At 45.5% G+C, this 24,882-nt stretch overlaps 3 protein-coding genes across 4 annotated transcripts; 1 reads left to right on the top strand and 2 right to left on the bottom strand.

Moving 5' to 3' along the window:
* Nucleotides 1-1,827: 1,827 nt before the first annotated feature.
* Nucleotides 1,828-2,145, bottom strand: LOC124273721 (nacrein-like protein C1). Its single transcript, XM_046709024.1, has one exon. The coding sequence runs from the start codon at nucleotides 2,143-2,145 to the stop codon at nucleotides 1,828-1,830; it is 318 nt and encodes a 105-aa protein (XP_046564980.1).
* Nucleotides 2,146-2,352: 207 nt separating this feature from the next.
* On the bottom strand, nucleotides 2,353-9,789 carry LOC124273723 (N66 matrix protein-like). Its single transcript, XM_046709025.1, has 2 exons — nucleotides 9,780-9,789; nucleotides 2,353-2,966 (listed from the first exon to the last, which is right to left on the bottom strand). Exons 1-2 carry the CDS (start codon nucleotides 9,787-9,789, stop codon nucleotides 2,353-2,355), a joined length of 624 nt encoding a protein of 207 aa, XP_046564981.1.
* An 18-nt stretch (nucleotides 9,790-9,807) lies between these two features.
* LOC124273720 lies at nucleotides 9,808-17,943 on the top strand. 2 transcript variants are annotated; one of them, XM_046709023.1, is made up of 2 exons: nucleotides 9,808-9,891; nucleotides 17,128-17,943. In XM_046709023.1, the coding sequence occupies exon 2, from the start codon at nucleotides 17,268-17,270 to the stop codon at nucleotides 17,928-17,930; it is 663 nt and encodes a 220-aa protein (XP_046564979.1). In that variant the 5' UTR covers nucleotides 9,808-9,891; nucleotides 17,128-17,267; the 3' UTR covers nucleotides 17,931-17,943. The 2 variants fall into 2 exon arrangements, with proteins under 2 accessions (XP_046564979.1, XP_046564978.1); XM_046709022.1 differs by lacking the exon at nucleotides 9,808-9,891 and adding an exon at nucleotides 10,092-10,437.
* Nucleotides 17,944-24,882: the final 6,939 nt, after the last annotated feature.

Here is a 24,882-nt window from a genome sequence, read left to right on the forward strand (position 1 = left end):
CGGGGACCACGTGTTGCCCTGCCTACACACCTGGTAATCAGGGGGACCACGTGTTGGCCTGCCTACACACCTGGTAATCAGGGGGACCACGTGTTGCCCTGCCTACACACCTGGTAATCAGGGGGACCACGCATACAGCAGCACACATGCCCATACATAGGCGGGGATCTGACATGGGGCCTCTTCCACACGTGTCACAGGTAAGTACAACACACCTCCACAGAGGCTCTCCTGACACATAGCTAGGTAAGTCGTGTGATATGGTGTTATCTGAAAACACGGGATACTTCCATTTAAAGACATGTGATACGTGAAGACGTGGGATATTTCCATGTAAAGACGTGCCATACGTGAAGAAGCGGAATATCTCTCGGTGATGGCATGCGTGATAGGTGAAGAAGCGGAATATCTCTCGGTGATGTCATGCGTGATAGGTGAAGAAGCGGAATATCTCTCGGTGATGTCATGCGTGATAGGTGAAGAAGCGGAATATCTCTCGGTGATGACATGCGTGATAGGTGAAGAAGCGGAATATCTCTCGGTGATGTCATGCGTGATAGGTGAAGAAGCGGAATATCTCTCGGTGATGACATGCGTGATAGGTGAAGAAGCGGAATATCTCTCGGTGATTACATGCGTGATAGGTGGAGACGTGGAATATCTCTCGGTGATGACATGCGTGATAGGTGAAGAAGCGGAATATCTCTCGGTGATTACATGCGTGATAGGTGGAGACGTGGAATATCTCTCGGTGATGACATGCGTGATAGGTGAAGAAGCGGAATATCTCTCGGTGATGACATGCGTGATACGTGAAGACGTGTGATATCTCTCGGTAATGACATGTGTGATATGTGGAGACGTATGATATCTCTCGGTAATGACATGCGTGATAGGCGAAGAAGCAGAATATCTCTCGGTGATTACATGCGTGATAGGTGGAGACGTGGAATATCTCTCGGTGATGACATGCGTGATAGGTGAAGAAGCGGAATATCTCTCGGTGATGACATGCGTGATACGTGAAGACGTGTGATATCTCTCGGTAATGACATGTGTGATATGTGGAGACGTATGATATCTCTCGGTAATGACATGCGTGATAGGCGAAGAAGCAGAATATCTCTCGGTGATGACATGCGTGATTTGAAGAACCGGAATGTTTCTCAGTGATGACATGCGTGATACGTGAAGACGTGTGATATCTCCCGGTAATGACATGCGTGATACGTGAAGAAGTAGAATATCTCTCGGTGATGACATGAGTAATACGTGAAGAAGCGGAATATCTCTCGGTGATGACATGCATGATACGTGAAGACGCGGAATATCTCTTGGCAATGGCATGCGTCATACGTGAAGACGCGGAATATCTCTTGGCAATTGCATGCATGATACGTGAAGACGCGGAATATCTCTTGGCAATGACATGCATGATACGTGAGGACGCGGAATATCTCTTGGCAATGGCATGCGTCATACGTGAAGACGCGGAATATCTCTTGGCAATGACATGCATGATACGTGAGGACGCGGAATATCTCTTGGCAATGGCATGCGTCATACGTGAAGACGCGGAATATCCCTATGTAAAGGCATGCGTGATACGTGTACGGTTACGGTTTCCTGCAGAAGTTGGCCCTGTGTCTCCATTGCTTCCTGTTAGAGTTTCCCCTCTGTCTCCATTGCTTCCTGTTAGAGTGTCCCCTCTGTCTCCATTGCTTCCTGTTAGAGTGTCCCCTCTGTCTCCATTGCTTCCTGTTAGAGTGTCCCCTCTGTCTCCATTGCTTCCTGTTGGAGTTTCCCCTCTGTCTCCATTGCTTCCTGTTAGAGTTTCCCCTTTGTCTCCATTGCTTCCTGTTGGAGTTTCCCCTTGGCTCCATTGCTTCCTGTTAGAGTGTCCCCTTTGTCTCCATTGCTTCCTGTTAGAGTGTCCCCTCTGTCTCCATTGCTTCCTGTTAGAGTTTCCCCTCTGTCTCCATTGCTTCCTGTTGGAGTTTCCCCTCTGTCTCCATTGCTTCCTGTTAGAGTGTCCCCTCTGTCTCCATTGCTTCCTGTTAGAGTTTCCCCTTGGCTCCATTGCTTCCTGTTAGAGTGTCCCTTCTGTCTCCATTGCTTCCTGTTAGAGTTTCCCCTTGGCTCCATTGCTTCCTGTTAGAGTTTCCCCTCTGTCTCCATTGCTTCCTGTTAGAGTTTCCCCTTGGCTCCATTGCTTCCTGTTAGAGTGTCCCCTCTGTCTCCATTGCTTCCTGTTAGAGAGTTCCCCTCTGTCTCCATTGCTTCCTGTTGGAGTTTCCCCTCTGTCTCCATTGCTTCCTGTTAGAGTTTCCCCTCTGTCTCCATTGCTTCCTGTTAGAGTTTCCCCTTGGCTCCATTGCTTCCTGTTAGAGTGCCCCCTCTGTCTCCATTGCTTCCTGTTAGAGTGTCCCCTCTGTCTCCATTGCTTCCTGTTAGAGTGTCCCCTTTGTCTCCATTGCTTCCTGTTAGAGTGTCCCCTCTGTCTCCATTGCTTCCTGTTAGAGTTTCCCCTTTGTCTCCATTGCTTCCTGTTAGAGTGTCCCCTCTGTCTCCATTGCTTCCTGTTAGAGTTTCCCCTCTGTCTCCATTGCTTCCTGTTAGAGTGTCCCCTCTGTCTCCATTGCTTCCTGTTAGAGTTTCCCCTTGGCTCCATTGCTTCCTGTTAGAGTGTCCCCTCTGTCTCCATTGCTTCTTGTTAGAGTGTCCCCTCTGTCTCCATTGCTTCCTGTTAGAGTTTCCCCTCTGTCTCCATTGCTTCCTGTTAGAGTTTCCCCTCTGTCTCCATTGCTTCCTGTTAGAGTTTCCCCTCTGTCTCCATTGCTTCCTGTTAGAGTTTCCCCTCTGTCTCCATTGCTTCCTGTTAGAGTTTCCCCTCTGTCTCCATTGCTTCCTGTTAGAGTGTCCCCTCTGTCTCCATTGCTTCAATGTGTTACACGTGACTGGGGATACTGCAATGTGAAACACCTGATGAGGAATATTTCACTGTTTAACCCCAGGACTAGGTTTAGATAATGGTTAACACATGAAGAAGGGGTTCTTCAATCAGCTGTAACACGTCGTGAGGCACTACATCTGTGTATAACTCGTGTGAAGGGAATGCTTTTGTAGACAAATTGCTTATTCTTTTGCAGGTTGAGTCTGCGACTCGCGGTAATTACCTCCCCATTGTGTTGTTTTGGGGTGTTTTTTTTGTTTTTGTTTTTTGGGGGGAGGGGGGGTGTCTGATTTACGAAAAGGCTTATATTTTCATAGATCCATCATAAAACCTTTTAAGAAGAGTGTGCACATGTTTTGTCTATAGCTTGTGATTAAAGAGATTGGGGCTGTTTTACACGGAGCACCAGCGGAGGAGTTCTGCTGGTGTCACGTTGATAAGTTACACTAGTTCCATGAAGCCGTATTAAACTCTTAAATTCTTTAGTCAATGGTGGGAATTGAAGGGTAACATTTCAAGCACTTGGATTTAAAAAGTCATAAGTCATACAGCATAATAAAACCAATATCACCCCCCACACACACACACACACACACCACACACACACCCACCCCACCCCCAGGTGTCTGTGCCACCGTGTGTTGTCAGGAGAGCACTGTATCCCGTGGGCTTCGTTACAGTGCTGCTGTAAGCCTGGTATGAGGTATATTAACAATGGTATGAGGTATATTAACAATGGTATGAGGTATATTAACAATGGTATGAGGTATATTAAACAGGTGCATATGATTATATAACTGTCACCTGCTCACGAATGTGCCAACAGTAAATGCTGACGGTGTGAAGGGACTAAACACCATGGACCATAAACAACACGAATTTAAGGACCGTTCATCCCATAAACCGACTTTGGGCTGTAAACTATTTGGGTTACGCTTTATGCGTTCAGGGCTGTTGTTTCCACTATGTAGCGTACACCACACAGGTACAGAATCATGTTTCAGGAAGGTGGCTGCGTGAGGCATCTGAGTCTGTGGTACGACCTGTATGAAGTGTCTTCTTGAAACGGTAGGCAACTGCATTTTAACAAACAACAACATACATATGGAAGAAATCGATAACAGCTTAACTCGAGTCAAGATTAATGTCAATACATATCCCAGATGAGACACTGGACTCATGAGGTCAGCCGGGACTGTCAACATTACAATCTATGATCCCCTCAGGCGGACACTCACAACTTAGATGTGTGTGGCGTTTTCATGATCGGTTGTTTAAATACAGCTGCTCCTTCTGGTCTGTTCTTTACATACAACTCGTCCTTCTGGTCTGTTCTTTACATACAACTCGTCCTCCTGGTCTGTTCTTTACATACAACTTGTCCTGCTGGTCTGTTCTTTACATACAACTCGTCCTCCTGGTCTGTTCTTTACATACAACTCGACCCGTGAAGGTCCGGGTCTATTAGAATAGCCCTTCAGCAACCCATGCTTGCTATAAAAGGCGACTATGCTTGTCGTAAAAGGCGACTAACGGGATCGGGTGGTCAGGCTCGCTGACTTGGTTGACACATGTCATCGGTTCCCCATTGCGCAGATCGATGCTCATGCTGTTGATCACTGGATTCTCTGGTCCAGACTCGATTATTTACAGACCGCCGCCATATAGCTTGAATATTGCTGAGTGCGGTGTAAAACTAAACTTACTCACTCATTTACATACAACTCGTCCTGCTGGTCTGTTCTTTACATACAACTCGTCCTCCTGGTCTGTTCTTTACATACAACTCGTCCTCCTGGTCTGTTCTTTACATACAACTCGTCCTGCTGGTCTGTTCTTTACATACAACTCGTCCTGCTGGTCTGTTATTTACATACAAATCGTCCTGCTGGTGTGTTCTTTACATACAACTCGTCCTTCTGGTCTGTTCTTTACATACAACTCGTCCTCCTGGTCTGTTCTTTACATACAACTCGTCCTGCTGGTCTGTTCTTTACATACAACTCGTCCTCCTGGTCTGTTCTTTACATACAACTCGTCCTGCTGGTCTGTTCTTTACATACAACTCGTCCTGCTGGTCTGTTATTTACATACAAATCGTCCTGCTGGTGTGTTCTTTACATACAACTCGTCCTTCTGGTCTGTTCTTTACATAAACAGAACAGAAGACAGTACCGTATATATCACACAAGACCTGTACGGTGTACAGAAGAGAGTACAGGATATATCACACAAGACCTGTACGGTGTACAGAAGACAGTACAGTATATATCACACAAGACCTGTACGGTGTACAGGGGACAGTACAGTATATATCACTACAGACCTGTACGGTGTACAGAAGAGAGTACAGGATATATCACACAAGACCTGTACGGTGTACAGAAGACAGTACAGTATATATCACACAAGACCTGTACGGTGTACAGGGGACAGTACAGTATATATCACTACAGACCTGTACGGTGTACAGAAGACAGTACAGTATATATCACACCAGACCTGTACGGTGTACAGAAGACAGTACAGTATATATCACACCAGACCTGTACGGTGTACAGAAGACAGTACAGTATATATCACATCAGACCTGTACAGTGTACAGGGGACAGTACAGTATATATCACACCAGACCTGTACGGTGTACAGGGGACAGTACAGTATATATCACACCAGACATGTACGGTGTACAGAAGACAGTACAGTATATATCACACCAGACCTGTACGGTGTACAGAAGAGAGTACAGTATATATCACACCAGACCTGTACAGTGTACAGAAGACAGTACAGTATGTATCACACCAGACCTGTACGGTGTACAGAAGACAGTACAGTATATATCACACCAGACATGTACGGTGTACAGAAGACAGTACAGTATATATCACACCAGACCTGTACGGTGTACAGAAGGCAGTACAGTATATATCACACCAGACCTGTACGGTGTACAGAAGAGAGTACAGTATATATCACACCAGACCTGTACAGTGTACAGGGACAGTACAGTATATATCACACCAGACCTGTACGGTGTACAGGGGACAGTACAGTATATATCACACCAAACCTGTACGGTGTACAGAAGACAGTACAGTATATATCACACCAGACTTGTATAGTGTACACGGGACAGTACAGTATATATCACACCAGACCTGTACGGTGTACAGAAGACAGTACAGTATATATCACACCAGACCTGTATAGTGTACAGGGGACAGTACAGTATATATCACACCAGACCTGTACGGTGGACAGAAGACAGTACAGTGTACAGGGGACAGTACAGTATATATCACACCAGACCTGTACGGTGTACAGAAGACAGTACAGTATATATCACACCAGACCTGTACAGTGTACAGGGGACAGTACCGTATATATCACACCAGACCTGTATGGTGTACAGAAGACAGTATAGTATATATCACACCAGACCTGTACAGTGTACAAAAGATAGTACAGTATATATCACACCAGACCTGTACGGTGTACAGAAGACAGTACAGTATATATCACACTAGACCTGTACAGTGTACAGGGGACAGTACAGGATATATCACACCAGACCTGTACAGTGTACAGGGGACAGTGCAGTATATATCACACCAGACCTGTACAGTGTACAGGGACAGTACAGTATATATCACACCAGACCTGTACGGTGTGCAGGGGACAGTACAGTATATATTACACCAGACCTGTATAGTGTACAGGGGACAGTACAGTATATATCACACCAGACCTGTATAGTGTACAGGGGACAGTACAGTATATATCACACCAGACCTGTACGGTGTACAGGGGACAGTACAGTATATATCACACCAGACCTGTACAGTGTACAGGGGACAGTACAGTATATATCACACCAGACCTGTATAGTGTACAGGGGACAGTACAGCATATATCACACCAGACCTGTATAGTGTACAGGGGACAGTGCAGTATATATCACACTAGACCTGTACAGTGTACAGGGGACAGTACAGTATATATCACACCAGACCTGTATAGTGTACAGGGGACAGTACAGCATATATCACACCAGACCTGTATAGTGTACAGGGGACAGTACAGTATATATCACACTAGACCTGTATAGTGTACAGGGGACAGTACAGCATATATCACACCAGACCTGTATAGTGTACAGGGGACAGTACAGCATATATCACACCAGACCTGTATAGTGTACAGGGGACAGTACAGTATATATCACACTAGACCTGTACAGTGTACAGGGGACAGTACAGTATATATCACACCAGACCTGTACAGTGTACAGGGGACAGTACAGCATATATCACACCAGACCTGTATAGTGTACAGGGGACAGTACAGTATATATCACACCAGACCTGTATAGTGTACAGGGGACAGTACAGTATATATCACACCAGACCTGTACGGTGTACAGGGGACAGTACAGTATATATCACACCAGACCTGTACGGTGTACAGAAGACAGTACAGTATATATCACACCAGACCTGTACAGTGTACAGGGGACAGTACAGTATATATCACACCAGACCTGTACAGTGTACAGGGGACAGTACAGTATATATCACACCAGACCTGTATAGTGTACAGGGGACAGTACAGTATATATCACACCAGACCTGTACAGTGTACAGGGGACAGTACAGTATATATCACACTAGACCTGTATAGTGTACAGGGGACAGTACAGTATATATCACACTAGACCTGTACGGTGTACAGGGGACAGTACAGTATATATCACACCAGACCTGTACAGTGTACAGGGGACAGTACAGTATATATCACACCAGACCTGTACGGTGTACAGGGGACAGTACAGTATATATCACACCAGACCTGTACGGTGTACAGGGGACAGTACAGTATATATCACACTAGACCTGTACGGTGTACAGGGGACAGTACAGTATATATCACACTAGACCTGTACGGTGTACAGGGGACAGTACAGTATATATCACACTAGACCTGTACGGTGTACAGGGGACAGTACAGTATATATCACACCAGACCTGTACAGTGTACAGGGGACAGTACAGTATATATCACACTAGACCTGTACGGTGTACAGGGGACAGTACAGTATATATCACACCAGACCTGTATAGTTTACAGGGGACAGTACAGTATATATCACACCAGACCTGTACGGTGTACAGGGGACAGTACAGTATATATCACACCAGACCTGTATAGTGTACAGGGGACAGTACAGTATATATCACACTAGACCTGTACAGTGTACAGGGGACAGTACAGTATATATCACACCAGACCTGTACGGTGTACAGAAGACAGTACAGTATATATCACACCAGACCTGTACAGTGTACAGGGGACAGTACAGTATATATCACACTAGACCTGTACGGTGTACAGGGGACAGTACAGTATATATCACACCAGACCTGTATAGTGTACAGAAGACAGTACAGTATATATCACACCAGACCTGTACGGTGTACAGAAGACAGTACAGTATATATCACACCAGACCTGTACAGTGTACAGGGGACAGTACAGTATATATCACACTAGACCTGTACGGTGTACAGGGGACAGTACAGTATATATCACACAGACCTGTACGGTGTACAGGGACAGTACAGTATATATCACACAGACCTGTACGGTGTACAGAAGACAGTACAGTATATATCACACCAGACCTGTACGGTGTACAGAAGACAGTACAGTATATATCACACCAGACCTGTACGGTGTACAGAGACAGTACAGTATATATCACACCAGACCTGTATAGTGTACAGGGGACAGTACAGTATATATCACACCAGACCTGTATAGTGTACAGAAGACAGTACAGTATATATCACACCAGACCTGTACAGTGTACAGAAGACAGTACAGTATATATCACACCAGACCTGTACGGTGTACAGAAGACAGTACAGTATATATCACACCAGACCTGTACGGTGTACAGAAGACAGTACAGTATATATCACACCAGACCTGTACGGTGTACAGAAGACAGTACAGTATATATCACACCAGACCTGTATAGTGTACAGGGGACAGTACAGTATATATCACACCAGACCTGTAATAGTGTACAGGGGACAGTACAGTATATATCACACCAGACCTGTACGGTGTACAGGGGACAGTACAGTATATATCACACCAGACCTGTATAGTGTACAGGGGACAGTACAGTATATATCACACCAGACCTGTACGGTGTACAGAAGAGAGTACAGTATATATCACACCAGACCTGTACGGTGTACAGAAGAGAGTACAGTATATATCACACCAGACCTGTACGGTGTACAGAAGACAGTACAGTATATATCACACTAGACCTGTACAGTGTACAGGGGACAGTACAGTATATATCACACCAGACCTGTACACTCGGTTCTTCTCAGTACTGTGTTCATACCCCAGCGAGGAGTATCAAAGCTATGCTTGTGTGTTTATAAACAGGTTCAATAAGACGTTACATCAATGTGAGCTACAGGATCCAACTGTGTAATGTTGTATAGACCAATTCAACGCCTACTTTCTAGAAGCACTACACTATGAGGAGACACGTGTACAATTGTGAAACGACAGGTGCTACTATTGAATGCTGTGGTCGCATATCTATCTATAACTCTTGTTTTGGCAGGGCGATATAAACTATATCTATATATGCTGGTGTATACAATGTTATAACTAGGGGGCCACAATGCCAAACATAATGAATATTGGGAAGGATATTCTGGTTGGTCGTACACGATAATCGATCCCAAACGACAGGCGTAAAGATCAGTATTGATCTACTTTACTTGTTTCTACCTACAAAGCCCCATGACGCTGTGATTTGAATTGAGAAAGTCGATCGTGAAGTGTGTCTATACAATAGGCCGCCATCAAGATATTCATGAAAGATTCTTTCACGTGGGGATAAAGAGGTTAGATTGTTGTGTTGTGCTTTCAATGTAATCGTGTTCTTTGATTTAAAGCATCAACGTCTGGTCTGCGAACAACTTCTTTATTGCACGCCTTAGTCGACACGACGTACCCACAATGAGACACCGTCTCACAACGACAGCCAAACAGTGCTCCAAGTAAATAACCGTGGCATTGTGCCGGGATGCAGAAATCTCCGACTCAGTTTATTGTGTGACGGGTTATCAGTTTAGTGTCCGACGGTTATCTCATGGCTGATGCCGTTCTCTTCTCATTCTCTCTAAACAAGGAATCAACGTTGGCATTGTTGTGTCTGCCGCGGGGAGCTAGTAAGTGACGTAATGTGTCACATGACTGCTGCCACTCAGCGAGGTGATATGACTTTATACATCACAACGGTACGGTTATGACACAGGTAGGAATGTATCAGCTGCCACCTTGTGTTGGACCCGACATATCCCTCAACTCCAGCCATGCAGCTACTGTACGAAGTGTGGGCGGATGTACTATAGTGTCTGATGTTCGACCAGCGGTGTGACAAGGCGGAGGTATGGTACTTAATCCACACATGGACAGGTATTTGTCGCTATTATTTAACTCGGTGTTAAACGTGACTGATGTATGTTGCCAGAAGGAACGTGATTACGAACACTAGACAACCATCACGACATTAGCAATTTCCATTTTAAATAAAGCCCTCTACCCTCAATATTTGGACGCTATTGTATTTCAGTAATGAGCATCGATTAAAGCATTCAACCATTACATATGACTGAGCTACATAGGTATCATGCTTTGACTTGTGGTGGTGTGTGGTCCTGTACAAACGGTGACCGAGTCTGGCAGCTTGCCTCCTGAGAGATTCCACAACGAAGCGCACGTGATACCTTAGGAAAGTCAGGGAGACCATATAAGATTGTAGATTATCCCTGGGAAAGTGAGTTCGTTCAAAATTGCCTGTTCTCCCAGCAGAAAATGGGTACCCGGCGGGATAAGTCATGTGATTATTAACATACAACCCTTCTAGCGCTTCACAGGCAGCTTTAGTTATCTGGGGTAATAATAATAGCGCTTTGAGCAAGTTATACATCCTGGAATAGCGCTATAAAAGTGGACTATTATTTTATTGCGCCGGCCTTCTTACACGTCATGCAGGTTCAAAGCGCCAAGGGGCGGTGGGGTAACCTAGTGGTTAAAGCGTTGGCTCGCCACGCCGAAGACCCGGGTTCGAATGGGTACAATGTGTGAAGCCCATTTCTGGTGTCCCCCGCCGTGATGTTGCTGGAATATTGCTAAAAGCGGCGTAAAACCAAAGTCAGGCAGTCAGTCAAAGCGCCAAGCTTATTACCTTGTCAATGGATCAGTGTTTAAATTATTTCATTCTCAGCTCCCCGGGGAGCCCAAACTGGCTTGCTATTCATCAGAAGGTTAACGGTTACATTACCACCTCACACTATCGGGTACCCATTTTAATGCTGAGTGAATGAAAGCACATTTAGAACCGTCGCTTTCCTAAGGAGACCCAACATATGCTAGATGTGCTCAGTGCAGGGTTAGGAACTCTCGTGTTAACGTTTCAATGTGTGGAAGTCAATGTTACAATATCGGAGTTATCTGTTAGTGCCGATGAAACTCGTCATTTGTCTTCCAGGCCTGTCCACCTGAATAGCCCCAGTCTGAGATGTAACGTATAGTGAAGCATTCAACCTCTGCAAAACTAACTGTCCTTGAATGTATGGGTAGATAACTAACTGTAAAGTGTACCTCCGCTCTACATCGGAGGTTCAGTCCTTGAATGTATGGGTAGATAACTAACTGTAAAGTGTACCTCCGCTCTACATCGGAGGTTCAGTCCTTGAATGTATGGGTAGATAACTAACTGTAAAGTGTACCTCCGCTCTACATCGGAGGTTCAGTCCTTGAATGTATGGGTAGATAACTAACTGTAAAGTGTACCTCCGCTCTACATCGGAGGTTCAGTCCTTGAATGTATGGGTAGATAACTAACTGTAAAGTGTACCTCCGCTCTACATCGGAGATTCAGTTCTTGAATGTATGGGTAGATAACTAACTGTAAAGTGTACCTCCGCTCTACATCGGAGGTTCAGTCCTTGAATGTATGTGTAGATAACTAACTGTAAAAGTGTACCTCCGCCTCTACATCGGAGGTTAAGTCCTTGAATGTATGGGTAGATAACTAACTGTAAAGTGTACCTCCGTTCTACATCGGAGGTTCAGTCCTTGAATGTATGAGTAGATAACTAATCAGAAGTGTACTCCGCTCTACATCGGAGGTTCAGTCCTTGAAATGTATGGGTAGATAACTAATCAAAAGTGTACCTCCGCTCTACATCGGAGGTTCAGTCCTTGAATGTATGGGTAGATAACTAACTGTAAAGTGTACCTCCGCTCTACATCGGAGGTTCAGTCCTTGAATGTATGGGTAGATAACTAACTGTAAAGTGTACCTCCGCTCTACATCGGAGGTTCAGTCCTTGAATGTATGGGTAGATAACTAACTGTAAAGTGTACCTCCGCTCTACATCGGAGGTTCAGTCCTTGAATGTATGGGTAGATAACTAACTGTAAAGTGTACCTCCGCTCTACATCGGAGGTTCAGTCCTTGAATGTATGGGTAGATAACTAACTGTAAAGTGTACCTCCGCTCTACATCGGAGGTTCAGTCCTTGAATGTATGGGTAGATAACTAACTGTAAAGTGTACCTCCGCTCTACATCGGAGGTTCAGTCCTTGAATGTATGGGTAGATAACTAACTGTAAAGTGTACCTCCGCTCTACAACGGAGATTCAGTCCTTCATTGTATGGGTAGATTTCCCTGGTACATCCTTGAGCTGAAGGATCTGACACACCATCTACCTCCACTATACTTACACACCATCTACCTCCACTATACTTACACACCATCTACCTCCACTATACTTACACACCATCTACCTCCACTATCCTTACACACCATCTACCTCCACTATCCTTACACACCATCTACCTCCACTATACTTACACACCATCTACCTCCACTATACTTACACACCATCTACCTCCACTATACTTACACACCATCTACCTCCACTATCCTTACACACCATCTACCTCCACTATCCTTACACACCATCTACCTCCACTATCCTTACACACCATCTACCTCCACTATACTTACACACCATCTACCTCCACTATACTTACACACCATCTACCTCCACTATCCTTACACACCATATACCTCCACTATCCTTACACACCATCTACCTCCACTATCCTTACACACCATCTACCTCCACTATACTTACACACCATCTACCTCCACTATCCTTACACACCATCTACCTCCACTATACTTACACACCATCTACCTCCACTATACTTACACACCATCTACCTCCACTATATCCTTACACACCATATACCTCCACTATCCTTACACACTATCTACCTCCACTATACTTACACACCATCTACCTCCACTATACTTCCCTATATGTAAACAGGACATACACATTCCACTGTAGCCATGGGGGCGCTCTAACAGTCACCAAGCCGAGTGATCTAGGAGTATGGTTTCAACAAATCCATGTCTTTATCACGGATAAACGTTGTATAACATTCTCAACTAGATTACAATAATTTAGTGTGGGTTCTCCGGGGGACTTTCCCCATATTATTTCAGGTATGTGTGTACAGTCTGGGTTCACCTCGTGCACAACTATCGTGCCCGCCCGCCCACAGACTTCCCGCACCCACACACACCCACCCACACGTCCACACACCAAACCCCTCCGTCCCCAACCTTGTACTGAGACAGTTTTACACGCCACAGACGGTCGGCTGTCATTATTATACAACCGCTTCTTACTCAGGACACTGACCTATTATAGAGCAATAACAAGCCGTGGGTAATCTCAAAGTTCAATAGCCTCAAATATTTGGGTGCTTATTGGTCGAGGTTCTTGCACAAATTGTACCTATGCTGGGAACGAAAATAGGCTTCACATATTGTACTTATGTGGGGAAGAAGATATAGTAGGAAAGTAAGATTGTTTATGGTTAACAACTTCTTTATTATATATGATGCGAGATTTCGGTATGGATTCTTATACCGTTGTCAAGCAAGAGTGAAGTACTACAGCACAGAACAGACTTATATACATGAACAGGGATTAAGTAATAACAACATGTAGCTATGAATCAAGGGGATTAACAACAACAACAAGGCACGGGGGTAATAATGTAGTGACAATAGGAGGAAGCCAATGGTCCTAGAGGCAGAAACAAAATATACATGGCTGATGAGATTAATTAGCAATGATAGCTGGAGTGCTCTAATCTGTTGTTTTTATCAGTTCATTGTATGCAGAAGGGATGAGATATCCCTGGTCTCTGTTGATTGAGGGCTTGTGTGTCCGGATTTGAACTGCTTCTGCAAGTTTTCTTTTGGTGAAGTCCTGGTGGTTTTTCGATAATATCTCTGCATTGTCCCAAATTATGTTGTGATTGGGACAGTTGATGATGTGGTCTGATATTGCTGATTTTCTGTCAGATTTAGTGGTAGATGATAAGTGTTTTTTGATTCTGATATTTACGGGCCGGGAGGTTTCGCCTACAGAGGCCTCGCCACAGTTACAATTGATTTTGTAGACAACACCTTTGGGTTGATGTTGTCGTTTAGAGGTGTTCCTGCCATTAGCTTTCAGTAGGGTTTTCAGTGGTGTAGAGCTGGTAAAGTAAGTTTCGATGCCTGCTTGTCGCTGCAGGAGACGGCTGATGTGGTGGGAGGTCTTCCCTATGAAGGGGAGGGAGATACGAATAGGTGCTGGTTCAGGTTTGTTTGAGGCCGGTTTTCTTGTTGGGTGGAGTGTGGAGCTGATAACTTCATCGACTAGCTTTGACGGGTAGTGGTTGAACTTGGGGAAAACATGGCGGAGGTGCTGTATTTCTGTAGTGGGACTGGTGGAGGAGAGGTTGATGGCTCGTCTGGTGAGGGTAGAGATAATGCCAGTTTTGGTTCTCAAGGGGTGGTTGGAGTCAAAATGAATGTATTGGCCGGAGTGGGTTGGCTTTCTATAGACACTGGTTTGGATCTTGTTAGCTGGGGTTCTGGTTACAAGGACATCTAGGAAGGGAAGTTGACCATTGGATTCTGTTTCTACGGTGAACTGGACCCGGGGGTGCTGTTGGGTGAGGTGTTGCAGGAGCGCTGCTGGGTCTTGGTCTTGACGAAGAATGACAAACGTGTCATCGACCTTCCTGTACCAGCAGGTTGGTTTGATGTATATTTTGTTTCTGCCTCTAGGACCATTGGCTTCCTCCTATTGTCACTACATTATTACCCCCGTGCCTTGTTGTTGTTGTTAATCCCCTTGATTCATAGCTACATGTTGTTATTACTTAATCCCTGTTCATGTATATAAGTCTGTTCTGTGCTGTGGTACTTCACTCTTGCTTGACAAAGGCATAAGAATCCATACCGAAACGTCGCATCATATATGATAAAGAAGTTGTTAACCATAAACAATCTTACTTTCTTATTAGTCACCAACTTCTAACTGCCAATCAAACAGTTCAAGAAGATATAGGCTTCACACATTGTACCATTGTCAGGAAGGAGAAATAGGCTTCACACTTTGTACCATTGTCGGGAAGGAGAAATAGGCTTCACACACTGTACCATTGTCGGGAAGGAGAAATAGGCTTCACACTTTGTACCATTGTCGGGAAGGAGAAATAGGCTTCACACACTGTACCATTGTCGGGAAGGAGAAATAGGCTTCACACACTGTACCATTGTCGGGAAGGAGAAATAGGCTTCACACACTGTACCATTGTCTGGAAGGAGAAATAGGCTTCACACACTGTACCATTGTCGGGAAGGAGAAATCGGCTTCACACATTGTACCATTGTCGGGAAGGAGAAACAGGCTTCACACTTTGTACCATTGTCGGGAAGGAGAAATAGGCTTCACACTTTGTACCATTGTCGGGAAGGAGAAATAGGCTTCACACACTGTACCATTGTCGGGAAGGAGAAATAGGCTTCACACACTGCACCATTGTCGGGAAGGAGAAATAGGCTTCACACTTTGTACCATTGTCGGGAAGGAGAAATAGGCTTCACACACTGTACCATTGTCGGGAAGGAGAAATAGGCTTCACACACTGTACCATTGTCGGGAAGGAGAAATAGGCTTCACACACTGTACCATTGTCGGGAAGGAGAAATAGGCTTCACACACTTTATACCATTGTCAGGAAGGAGAAATAGGCTTCACACATTGTACCATTGTCAGGAAGGAGAAATAGGCTTCACACACTGTACCATTGTCGGGAAGGAGAAATAGGCTTCACACATTGTACCATTGTTGGGAAGGAGAAATAGGCTTCACACATTGTACCATTGTCGGGAAGGAGAAATAGGCTTCACACTTTATACCATTGTCGGGAAGGAGAAATAGGCTTGACACACTGTACCATTGTTGGGAAGGAGAAATAGGCTTCACACACTGTACCATTGTTGGGAAGGAGAAATAGGCTTCATACATTGTACCTATGTTGGGAAGGAGAAATAGGCTTCACAAATTGTTCCTATGTTGGGAACGAGAAATAGGCTTCACATATTGTACCTATGTCGGGAAAGAGAAATAGGCATCACATATTGTACCTATGTTGGGAACGAGAAATAGGCTTCACACATTGTTCCCATGTTGGGAACGAGAAATAGGCTTCACATATTGTACCTATGTTGGGAACGAGAAATAGGCTTCACATACTGTACCTATGTTGGGAACGAGAAATAGGCTTCACATACTGTACCTATGTTGGGAACGAGAAATAGGCTTCACACATTGTTCCTATGTTGGGAACGAGAAATAGGCTTCGCACATTGTTCCTTTGTTGGGAACGAGAAATAGGCTTCACATATTGTACCTATGTTGGGAACGAGAAATAGGCTTCACATATTGTACGTATGTTCGAAAAGAGAAATAGGCATCACATATTGTACCAATGTGGGAAAGGAGAAATAGGCTTCAAATATTGCACTTGCGAGGGGAATCGAACCTTGGGCTTCGGCGTGACTCGCCAGGCTGGCCCGCCGCCCCATATACAGCTAAGTATGGTTGACTGTTGTGTGACGTGAGCGTACAATGGTGTTATGTAACTTGAAGTCTTGTTTTCCTTGTTGTCATGGATGCTGGTTAATGGGTGGTGTTTGCTGTTATTCCAGACCGAGCTGTCGGGGTGATAGTCAACGGAAGGGATTCCCGGACCCGCGGATCACCACGGATCTCTTCAGACGTTATGACGTTAGACTTTGGCAGTGGAAGGCGGTGAGAAACCTCAGCTGAACACCATCGCAAACAGACGATGATGAATGGACAGAGGAAAACGCCGCGACGTCAAGGGGGTGGCATGTTGACGTCATTTCAGAATGGTATTAGTGCTGACATTAACTCTGTGAAGAAGAAACTGAATCCACATATGCCAGAGCCAGAGCAAATGTGGAAACTGCAGAGAGTGACTGACAAACGTGTGAAAAATCGAGTTTCAGAAGGACTGTCCCCCGAGGGAAAGATTGCGATGGAGCAGGCCAAGGCAGAGGTCGAACTCCCGAGGAGAGGCGAACTCAGCCATCACAACGATAGTGACACAACTGATAGCCAAAGTAGCAATCAGAAGAAACGCGGGAAAGTTAAAAAGCAGATAAGTTTTGTCGACGCATATGAAAGTTCGTCTGTCTCGAGACTCTCCGGGGACCTTCTGGACGAGAGTTCCTGTGACAGGAATCAAAGACGTCGTGCTCTCGGCGGAGGCAATGTTTGTGTCGCCATGGAAACCGTAGAGATTGTCAGCTACGGGGAAACACCAATCGATTCGGAAGCAGACGATATTGCAATTGAGGAAACGGCAAAACTAAATTCAGTGGAGAAATGTCTTGTTTGGATGGGAGTCCATGGCCAAGATGCATGCAAAAGCATCAAGTCCCATGAAGGATCAGTTCCGAGGATGTCAGGCAATAGGCAGTCATGAGACATTCAACCTGCGGTCTTTGGATTGTCAGGCAGGCTGTCCATGGCCAGGAGATGCCAGGGACCCAGGCAAGGCAGTCAGGAGACATTCAACCTGCAGTCTGGCTGCCAGGGATGTCAGGCAGGCTGTCTGTAAGCAGTCAGGAGACATTCAACCTGCGGTCTGGCTGCCAGGGATGTCAGGCAGGCTGTCTGTAGGCAGTCAGGAGACATTCAACCTGCGGTCTGGCTGCCAGGGATGTCAGGCAGGCTGTCTGTAAGCAGTCAGGAGGCGGTCTGGCTGCGGTCTGGCAGCCAGGGATGTCAGGCAGGCTGTCTGTAAGCAGTCAGGAGACATTCAACCTGCACTGTCTGGCTGTCTCGGTGTTGCTTGGCCTTCAGAGACGTTTGAAGTATAAACAGGAGATAGAAAACTCTATTTTATACTAAGATATTTATGCTAAGACTGGGTTCCTTCGTGGGTGACAAATGGAATACAATAAACATCTATCCCATTGTCATGGTAACATGCATTTCGTATGTCTGATCTATGTGCTTCATACCGTTGGGTAGCGTGTATTGACTTTAGATGTACGTTTATCACAGAACCTATCATTAACACACAAACTGTCGTCTGACAATATGGTGACAAATACATGCCAAGCATGTAAACTTTCAAATTGTGGTTAAGAGTGAGTGAGTGAGTTTAGTTTTACGCCGCACTCAGCAATATTCCAGCTATATGGCGGCGGTCTGTAAATAATCGAGTCTAGACCAGACAATCCAGTGATCAACAGCATGAACATCGATCTGCGCAATTGGGAACCGATGACATGTGTCAACCAAGTCAGCGAGCCTGACCACACGATCCCGTTAGTCGCCTCTAACGACAAGCATGGGTTACTGAAGATAATAATAATAATAATAATTGATTTATAGAGCGCCTATTTCCAAAAGATATTGCTCAATGGCGCTATGAAGAGAAAAGATTGTAGACAATGTCTATGGAAAAGAGAGTTTGAACAGATGAGTTTTGAGGGCAGTTTTGAAAGCATCAGCAGATTCTATTTCTTTTAGGGTGAGTGGTAGAATGTTCCAGAGATAGGGGGCTGCAGCAGAGAACGCTCTTGATCCCATGTCTGTTTTGACGTGAGGCTGTGTAAGCAGTAGGGAGTTTGACGAGCGGAGCAATCGGCTTGGAACATGGAGATGAATGAGGTTTTTAAGATATTGAGAAAACATGTTTTCATAGATGCAGCTGTGTGTAAGAAGAAGAATCAATATTTTACCCGGACCTTCACGGGTAAATTGTGGCTAAGAGAACAGTGATGTTAGGTTTATCTCTAGAGGATCACGGCTTTAGTGTTCGTTCAACCAGACATTCGCATGAAGAGTTCTTTATTCTTGAAGACATGTTCCTGTTACACGTGTAAATACCTAGAACCTATGGGTTCTTCCTGTGACACATATGTGGGGCTTTATAGGGTGGATATGTAACGACCTTCGACAGAGTCAGTTGCAATATGCCTTTCTGTGTTTTTAAAATCGGAATAACATCGATGTAAATATTGTATAATTTATGCACGTACATGTGCGTGTGGATAGATGCTACTACATGCAACAATATACACTAATACTCATAGCAACGTTTTGTCATTTCAGTGAAGGGAGGTGATGAAGGCGGGAACGTAGTTTAAAGCCACAGTTACTATTCCTGTTGTATCACCAAGGTAAAATATCCATTACCACAGATCGATGACCCTGAAATACAGGTGGCAGTTCAGACCAATGTTGTCCAATAACAGCATGACTTCCACCTCCATTACCACAGATCGATGACCCTGAATACAGGTGGCACTCAGTGTTGTCCAATGCTGACTTTCAATTAGATCAGCTGACTTAACAGCTGACACCTCCATTACCACAGATCGATGACCCTGAATACAGGTGGCACTCAGTGTTGTCCAATAACAGCTGACTTCCACCTCCATTACCACAGATCGATGACCCTAAATACAGGTGGCACTCAATGTTGTCCAATAACAGCTGACTTCCACCTCCATTACCACAGATCGATGACCCTAAATACAGGTGGCACTCAGTGTTGTCCAATAACAGCTGACTTCCACCTCCATTACCACAGATCGATGACCCTAAATACAGGTGGCACTCAGTGTTGTCCAATAACAGCTGACTTCCACCTCCATTACCACAGATCGATGACCCTAAATACAGGTGGCACTCAATGTTGTCCAATAACAGCTGACTTCCACCTCCATTACCACAGGTCGATGACCCTAAATACAGGTGGCACTCAGTGTTGTCCAATAACAGCTGACTTCCACCTCCATTACCACAGATCGATGACCCTAAATACAGGTGGCACTCAGTGTTGTCCAATAACAGCTGACTTCCACCTCCATTACCACAGATCGATGACCCTGAATATAGGTGGCACTCAATGTTGTCCAATAACAGCTGACTTCCACCTCCATTACCACAGATCGATGACCCTAAATACAGGTGGCACTCAATGTTGTCCAATAACAGCTGACTTCCACCTCCATTACCACAGGTCGATGACCCTAAATACAGGTGGCACTCAGTGTTGTCCAATAACAGCTGACTTCCACCTCCATTACCACAGGTCGATGACCCTAAATACAGGTGGCACTCAATGTTGTCCAATAACAGCTGACTTCCACCTCCATTACCACAGATCGATGACCCTGAATACAGGTGGCACTCAGTGTTGTCCAATAACAGCTGACTTCCACCTCCATTACCACAGATCGATGACCCTGAATACAGGTGGCACTCAGTGTTGTCCAATAACAGCTGACTTCCACCTCCATTACCACAGGTCGATGACCCTGAATATAGGTGGCACTCAGTGTTGTCCAATAACAGCTGACTTCCACCTCCATTACCACAGGTCGATGACCCTAAATATAGGTGGCACTCAGTGTTGTCCAATAACAGCTGACTTCCACCTCCATTACCACAGATCGATGACCCTAAATACAGGTGGCACTCAGTGTTGTCCAATAACAGCTGACTTCCACCTCCATTACCACAGATCGATGACCCTAAATATAGGTGGCACTCAGTGTTGTCCAATAACAGCTGACTTCCACCTCCATTACCACAGATCGATGACCCTAAATACAGGTGGCACTCAGTGTTGTCCAATAACAGCTGACTTCCACCTCCATTACCACAGGTCGATGACCCTAAATATAGGTGGCACTCAGTGTTGTCCAATAACAGCTGACTTCCACCTCCATTACCACAGATCGATGACCCTAAATACAGGTGGCAGGTGGCACTCAGTGTTGTCCAATAACAGCTGACTTCCACCTCCATTACCACAGGTCGATGACCCTGAATACAGGTGGCACTCAGTGTTGTCCAATAACAGCTGACTTCCACCTCCATTACCACAGATCGATGACCCTGAATATAGGTGGCACTCAATGTTGTCCAATAACAGCTGACTTCCACCTCCATTACCACAGATCGATGACCCTGAATACAGGTGGCACTCAATGTTGTCCAATAACAGCTGACTTCCACCTCCATTACCACAGATCGATGACCCTAAATACAGGTGGCACTCAGTGTTGTCCAATAACAGCTGACTTCCACCTCCATTACCACAGGTCGATGACCCTAAATACAGGTGGCACTCAATGTTGTCCAATAACAGCTGACTTCCACCTCCATTACCACAGATCGATGACCCTGAATACAGGTGGCACTCAATGTTGTCCAATAACAGCTGACTTCCACCTCCATTACCACAGATCGATGACCCTGAATACAGGTGGCACTCAATGTTGTCCAATAACAGCTGACTTCCACCTCCATTACCACAGATCGATGACCCTGAATACAGGTGGCACTCAGTGTTGTCCAATAACAGCTGACTTCCACCTCCATTACCACAGATCGATGACCCTGAATACAGGTGGCACTCAGTGTTGTCCAATAACAGCTGACTTCCACCTCCATTACCACAGGTCGATGACCCTGAATACAGGTGGCACTCAGTGTTGTCCAATAACAGCTGACTTCCACCTCCATTACCACAGATCGATGACCCTAAATACAGGTGGCACTCAGTGTTGTCCAATAACAGCTGACTTCCACCTCCATTACCACAGATCGATGACCCTAAATATAGGTGGCACTCAGTGTTGTCCAATAACAGCTGACTTCCACCTCCATTACCACAGGTCGATGACCCTAAATATAGGTGGCACTCAGTGTTGTCCAATAACAGCTGACTTCCACCTCCATTACCACAGATCGATGACCCTGAATATAGGTGGCACTCAGTGTTGTCCAATAACAGCTGACTTCCACCTCCATTACCACAGGTCGATGACCCTAAATATAGGTGGCACTCAGTGTTGTCCAATAACAGCTGACTTCCACCTCCATTACCACAGGTCGATGACCCTGAATACAGGTGGCACTCAGTGTTGTCCAATAACAGCTGACTTCCACCTCCATTACCACAGGTCGATGACCCTAAATATAGGTGGCACTCAGTGTTGTCCAATAACAGCTGACTTCCACCTCCATTACCACAGGTCGATGACCCTGAATACAGGTGGCACTCAGTGTTGTCCAATAACAGCTGACTTCCACCTCCATTACCACAGGTCGATGACCCTAAATACAGGTGGCACTCAGTGTTGTCCAATAACAGCTGACTTCCACCTCCATTACCACAGATCGATGACCCTGAATACAGGTGGCACTCAATGTTGTCCAATAACAGCTGACTTCCACCTCCATTACCACAGATCGATGACCCTAAATACAGGTGGCACTCAATGTTGTCCAATAACAGCTGACTTCCACCTCCATTACCACAGGTCGATGACCCTAAATACAGGTGGCACTCAGTGTTGTCCAATAACAGCTGACTTCCACCTCCATTACCACAGGTCGATGACCCTAAATATAGGTGGCACTCAATGTTGTCCAATAACAGCTGACTTCCACCTCCATTACCACAGATCGATGACCCTAAATACAGGTGGCACTCAGTGTTGTCCAATAACAGCTGACTTCCACCTCCATTACCACAGATCGATGACCCTGAATACAGGTGGCACTCAATGTTGTCCAATAACAGCTGACTTCCACCTCCATTACCACAGATCGATGACCCTAAATACAGGTGGCACTCAATGTTGTCCAATAACAGCTGACTTCCACCTCCATTACCACAGATCGATGACCCTGAATACAGGTGGCACTCAATGTTGTCCAATAACAGCTGACTTCCACCTCCATTACCACAGGTCGATGACCCTAAATATAGGTGGCACTCAGTGTTGTCCAATAACAGCTGACTTCCACCTCCATTACCACAGGTCGATGACCCTGAATACAGGTGGCACTCAGTGTTGTCCAATAACAGCTGACTTCCACCTCCATTACCACAGATCGATGACCCTGAATACAGGTGGCACTCAATGTTGTCCAATAACAGCTGACTTCCCACCTCCATTACCACAGGTCGATGACCCTAAATACAGGTGGCACTCAATGTTGTCCAATAACAGCTGACTTCCACCTCCATTACCACAGGTCGATGACCCTGAATACAGGTGGCACTCAATGTTGTCCAATAACAGCTGACTTCCACCTCCATTACCACAGATCGATGACCCTAAATACAGGTGGCACTCAGTGTTGTCCAATAACAGCTGACTTCCACCTCCATTACCACAGATCGATGACCCTAAATACAGGTGGCACTCAGTGTTGTCCAATAACAGCTGACTTCCACCTCCATTACCACAGGTCGATGACCCTAAATACAGGTGGCACTCAGTGTTGTCCAATAACAGCTGACTTCCACCTCCATTACCACAGGTCGATGACCCTAAATACAGGTGGCACTCAGTGTTGTCCAATAACAGCTGACTTCCACCTCCATTACCACAGGTCGATGACCCTAAATATAGGTGGCACTCAGTGTTGTCCAATAACAGCTGACTTCCACCTCCATTACCACAGATCGATGACCCTGAATACAGGTGGCACTCAGTGTTGTCCAATAACAGCTGACTTCCACCTCCATTACCACAGGTCGATGACCCTAAATATAGGTGGCACTCAGTGTTGTCCAATAACAGCTGACTTCCACCTCCATTACCACAGATCGATGACCCTGAATACAGGTGGCACTCAGTGTTGTCCAATAACAGCTGACTTCCACCTCCATTACCACAGATCGATGACCCTAAATACAGGTGGCACTCAGTGTTGTCCAATAACAGCTGACTTCCACCTCCATTACCACAGATCGATGACCCTAAATACAGGTGGCACTCAATGTTGTCCAATAACAGCTGACTTCCACCTCCATTACCACAGATCGATGACCCTGAATACAGGTGGCACTCAATGTTGTCCAATAACAGCTGACTTCCACCTCCATTACCACAGATCGATGACCCTAAATACAGGTGGCACTCAATGTTGTCCAATAACAGCTGACTTCCACCTCCATTACCACAGGTCGATGACCCTAAATACAGGTGGCACTCAATGTTGTCCAATAACAGCTGACTTCCACCTCCATTACCACAGGTCGATGACCCTAAATACAGGTGGCACTCAGTGTTGTCCAATAACAGCTGACTTCCACCTCCATTACCACAGATCGATGACCCTAAATACAGGTGGCACTCAATGTTGTCCAATAACAGCTGACTTCCACCTCCATTACCACAGATCGATGACCCTAAATACAGGTGGCACTCAGTGTTGTCCAATAACAGCTGACTTCCACCTCCATTACCACAGGTCGATGACCCTAAATATAGGTGGCACTCAGTGTTGTCCAATAACAGCTGACTTCCACCTCCATTACCACAGATCGATGACCCTGAATACAGGTGGCACTCAGTGTTGTCCAATAACAGCTGACTTCCACCTCCATTACCACA

This window comes from Haliotis rubra, unplaced genomic scaffold, assembly GCF_003918875.1.
Source record: "Haliotis rubra isolate DU_JTF1 unplaced genomic scaffold, ASM391887v1 Scf1830, whole genome shotgun sequence".
NCBI lineage: Eukaryota > Metazoa > Mollusca > Gastropoda > Lepetellida > Haliotidae > Haliotis > Haliotis rubra.

Coding starts and splice junctions, on each gene's coding strand:
- LOC124273721 (XM_046709024.1), bottom strand. CDS start 2,145: ATGGAGCCAAGGGGAAACTCTAACAGGAAGCAATGGAGACAGAAGGGA.
- LOC124273720 (XM_046709023.1), top strand. CDS start 17,268: ATGATGAATGGACAGAGGAAAACGCCGCGACGTCAAGGGGGTGGCATG.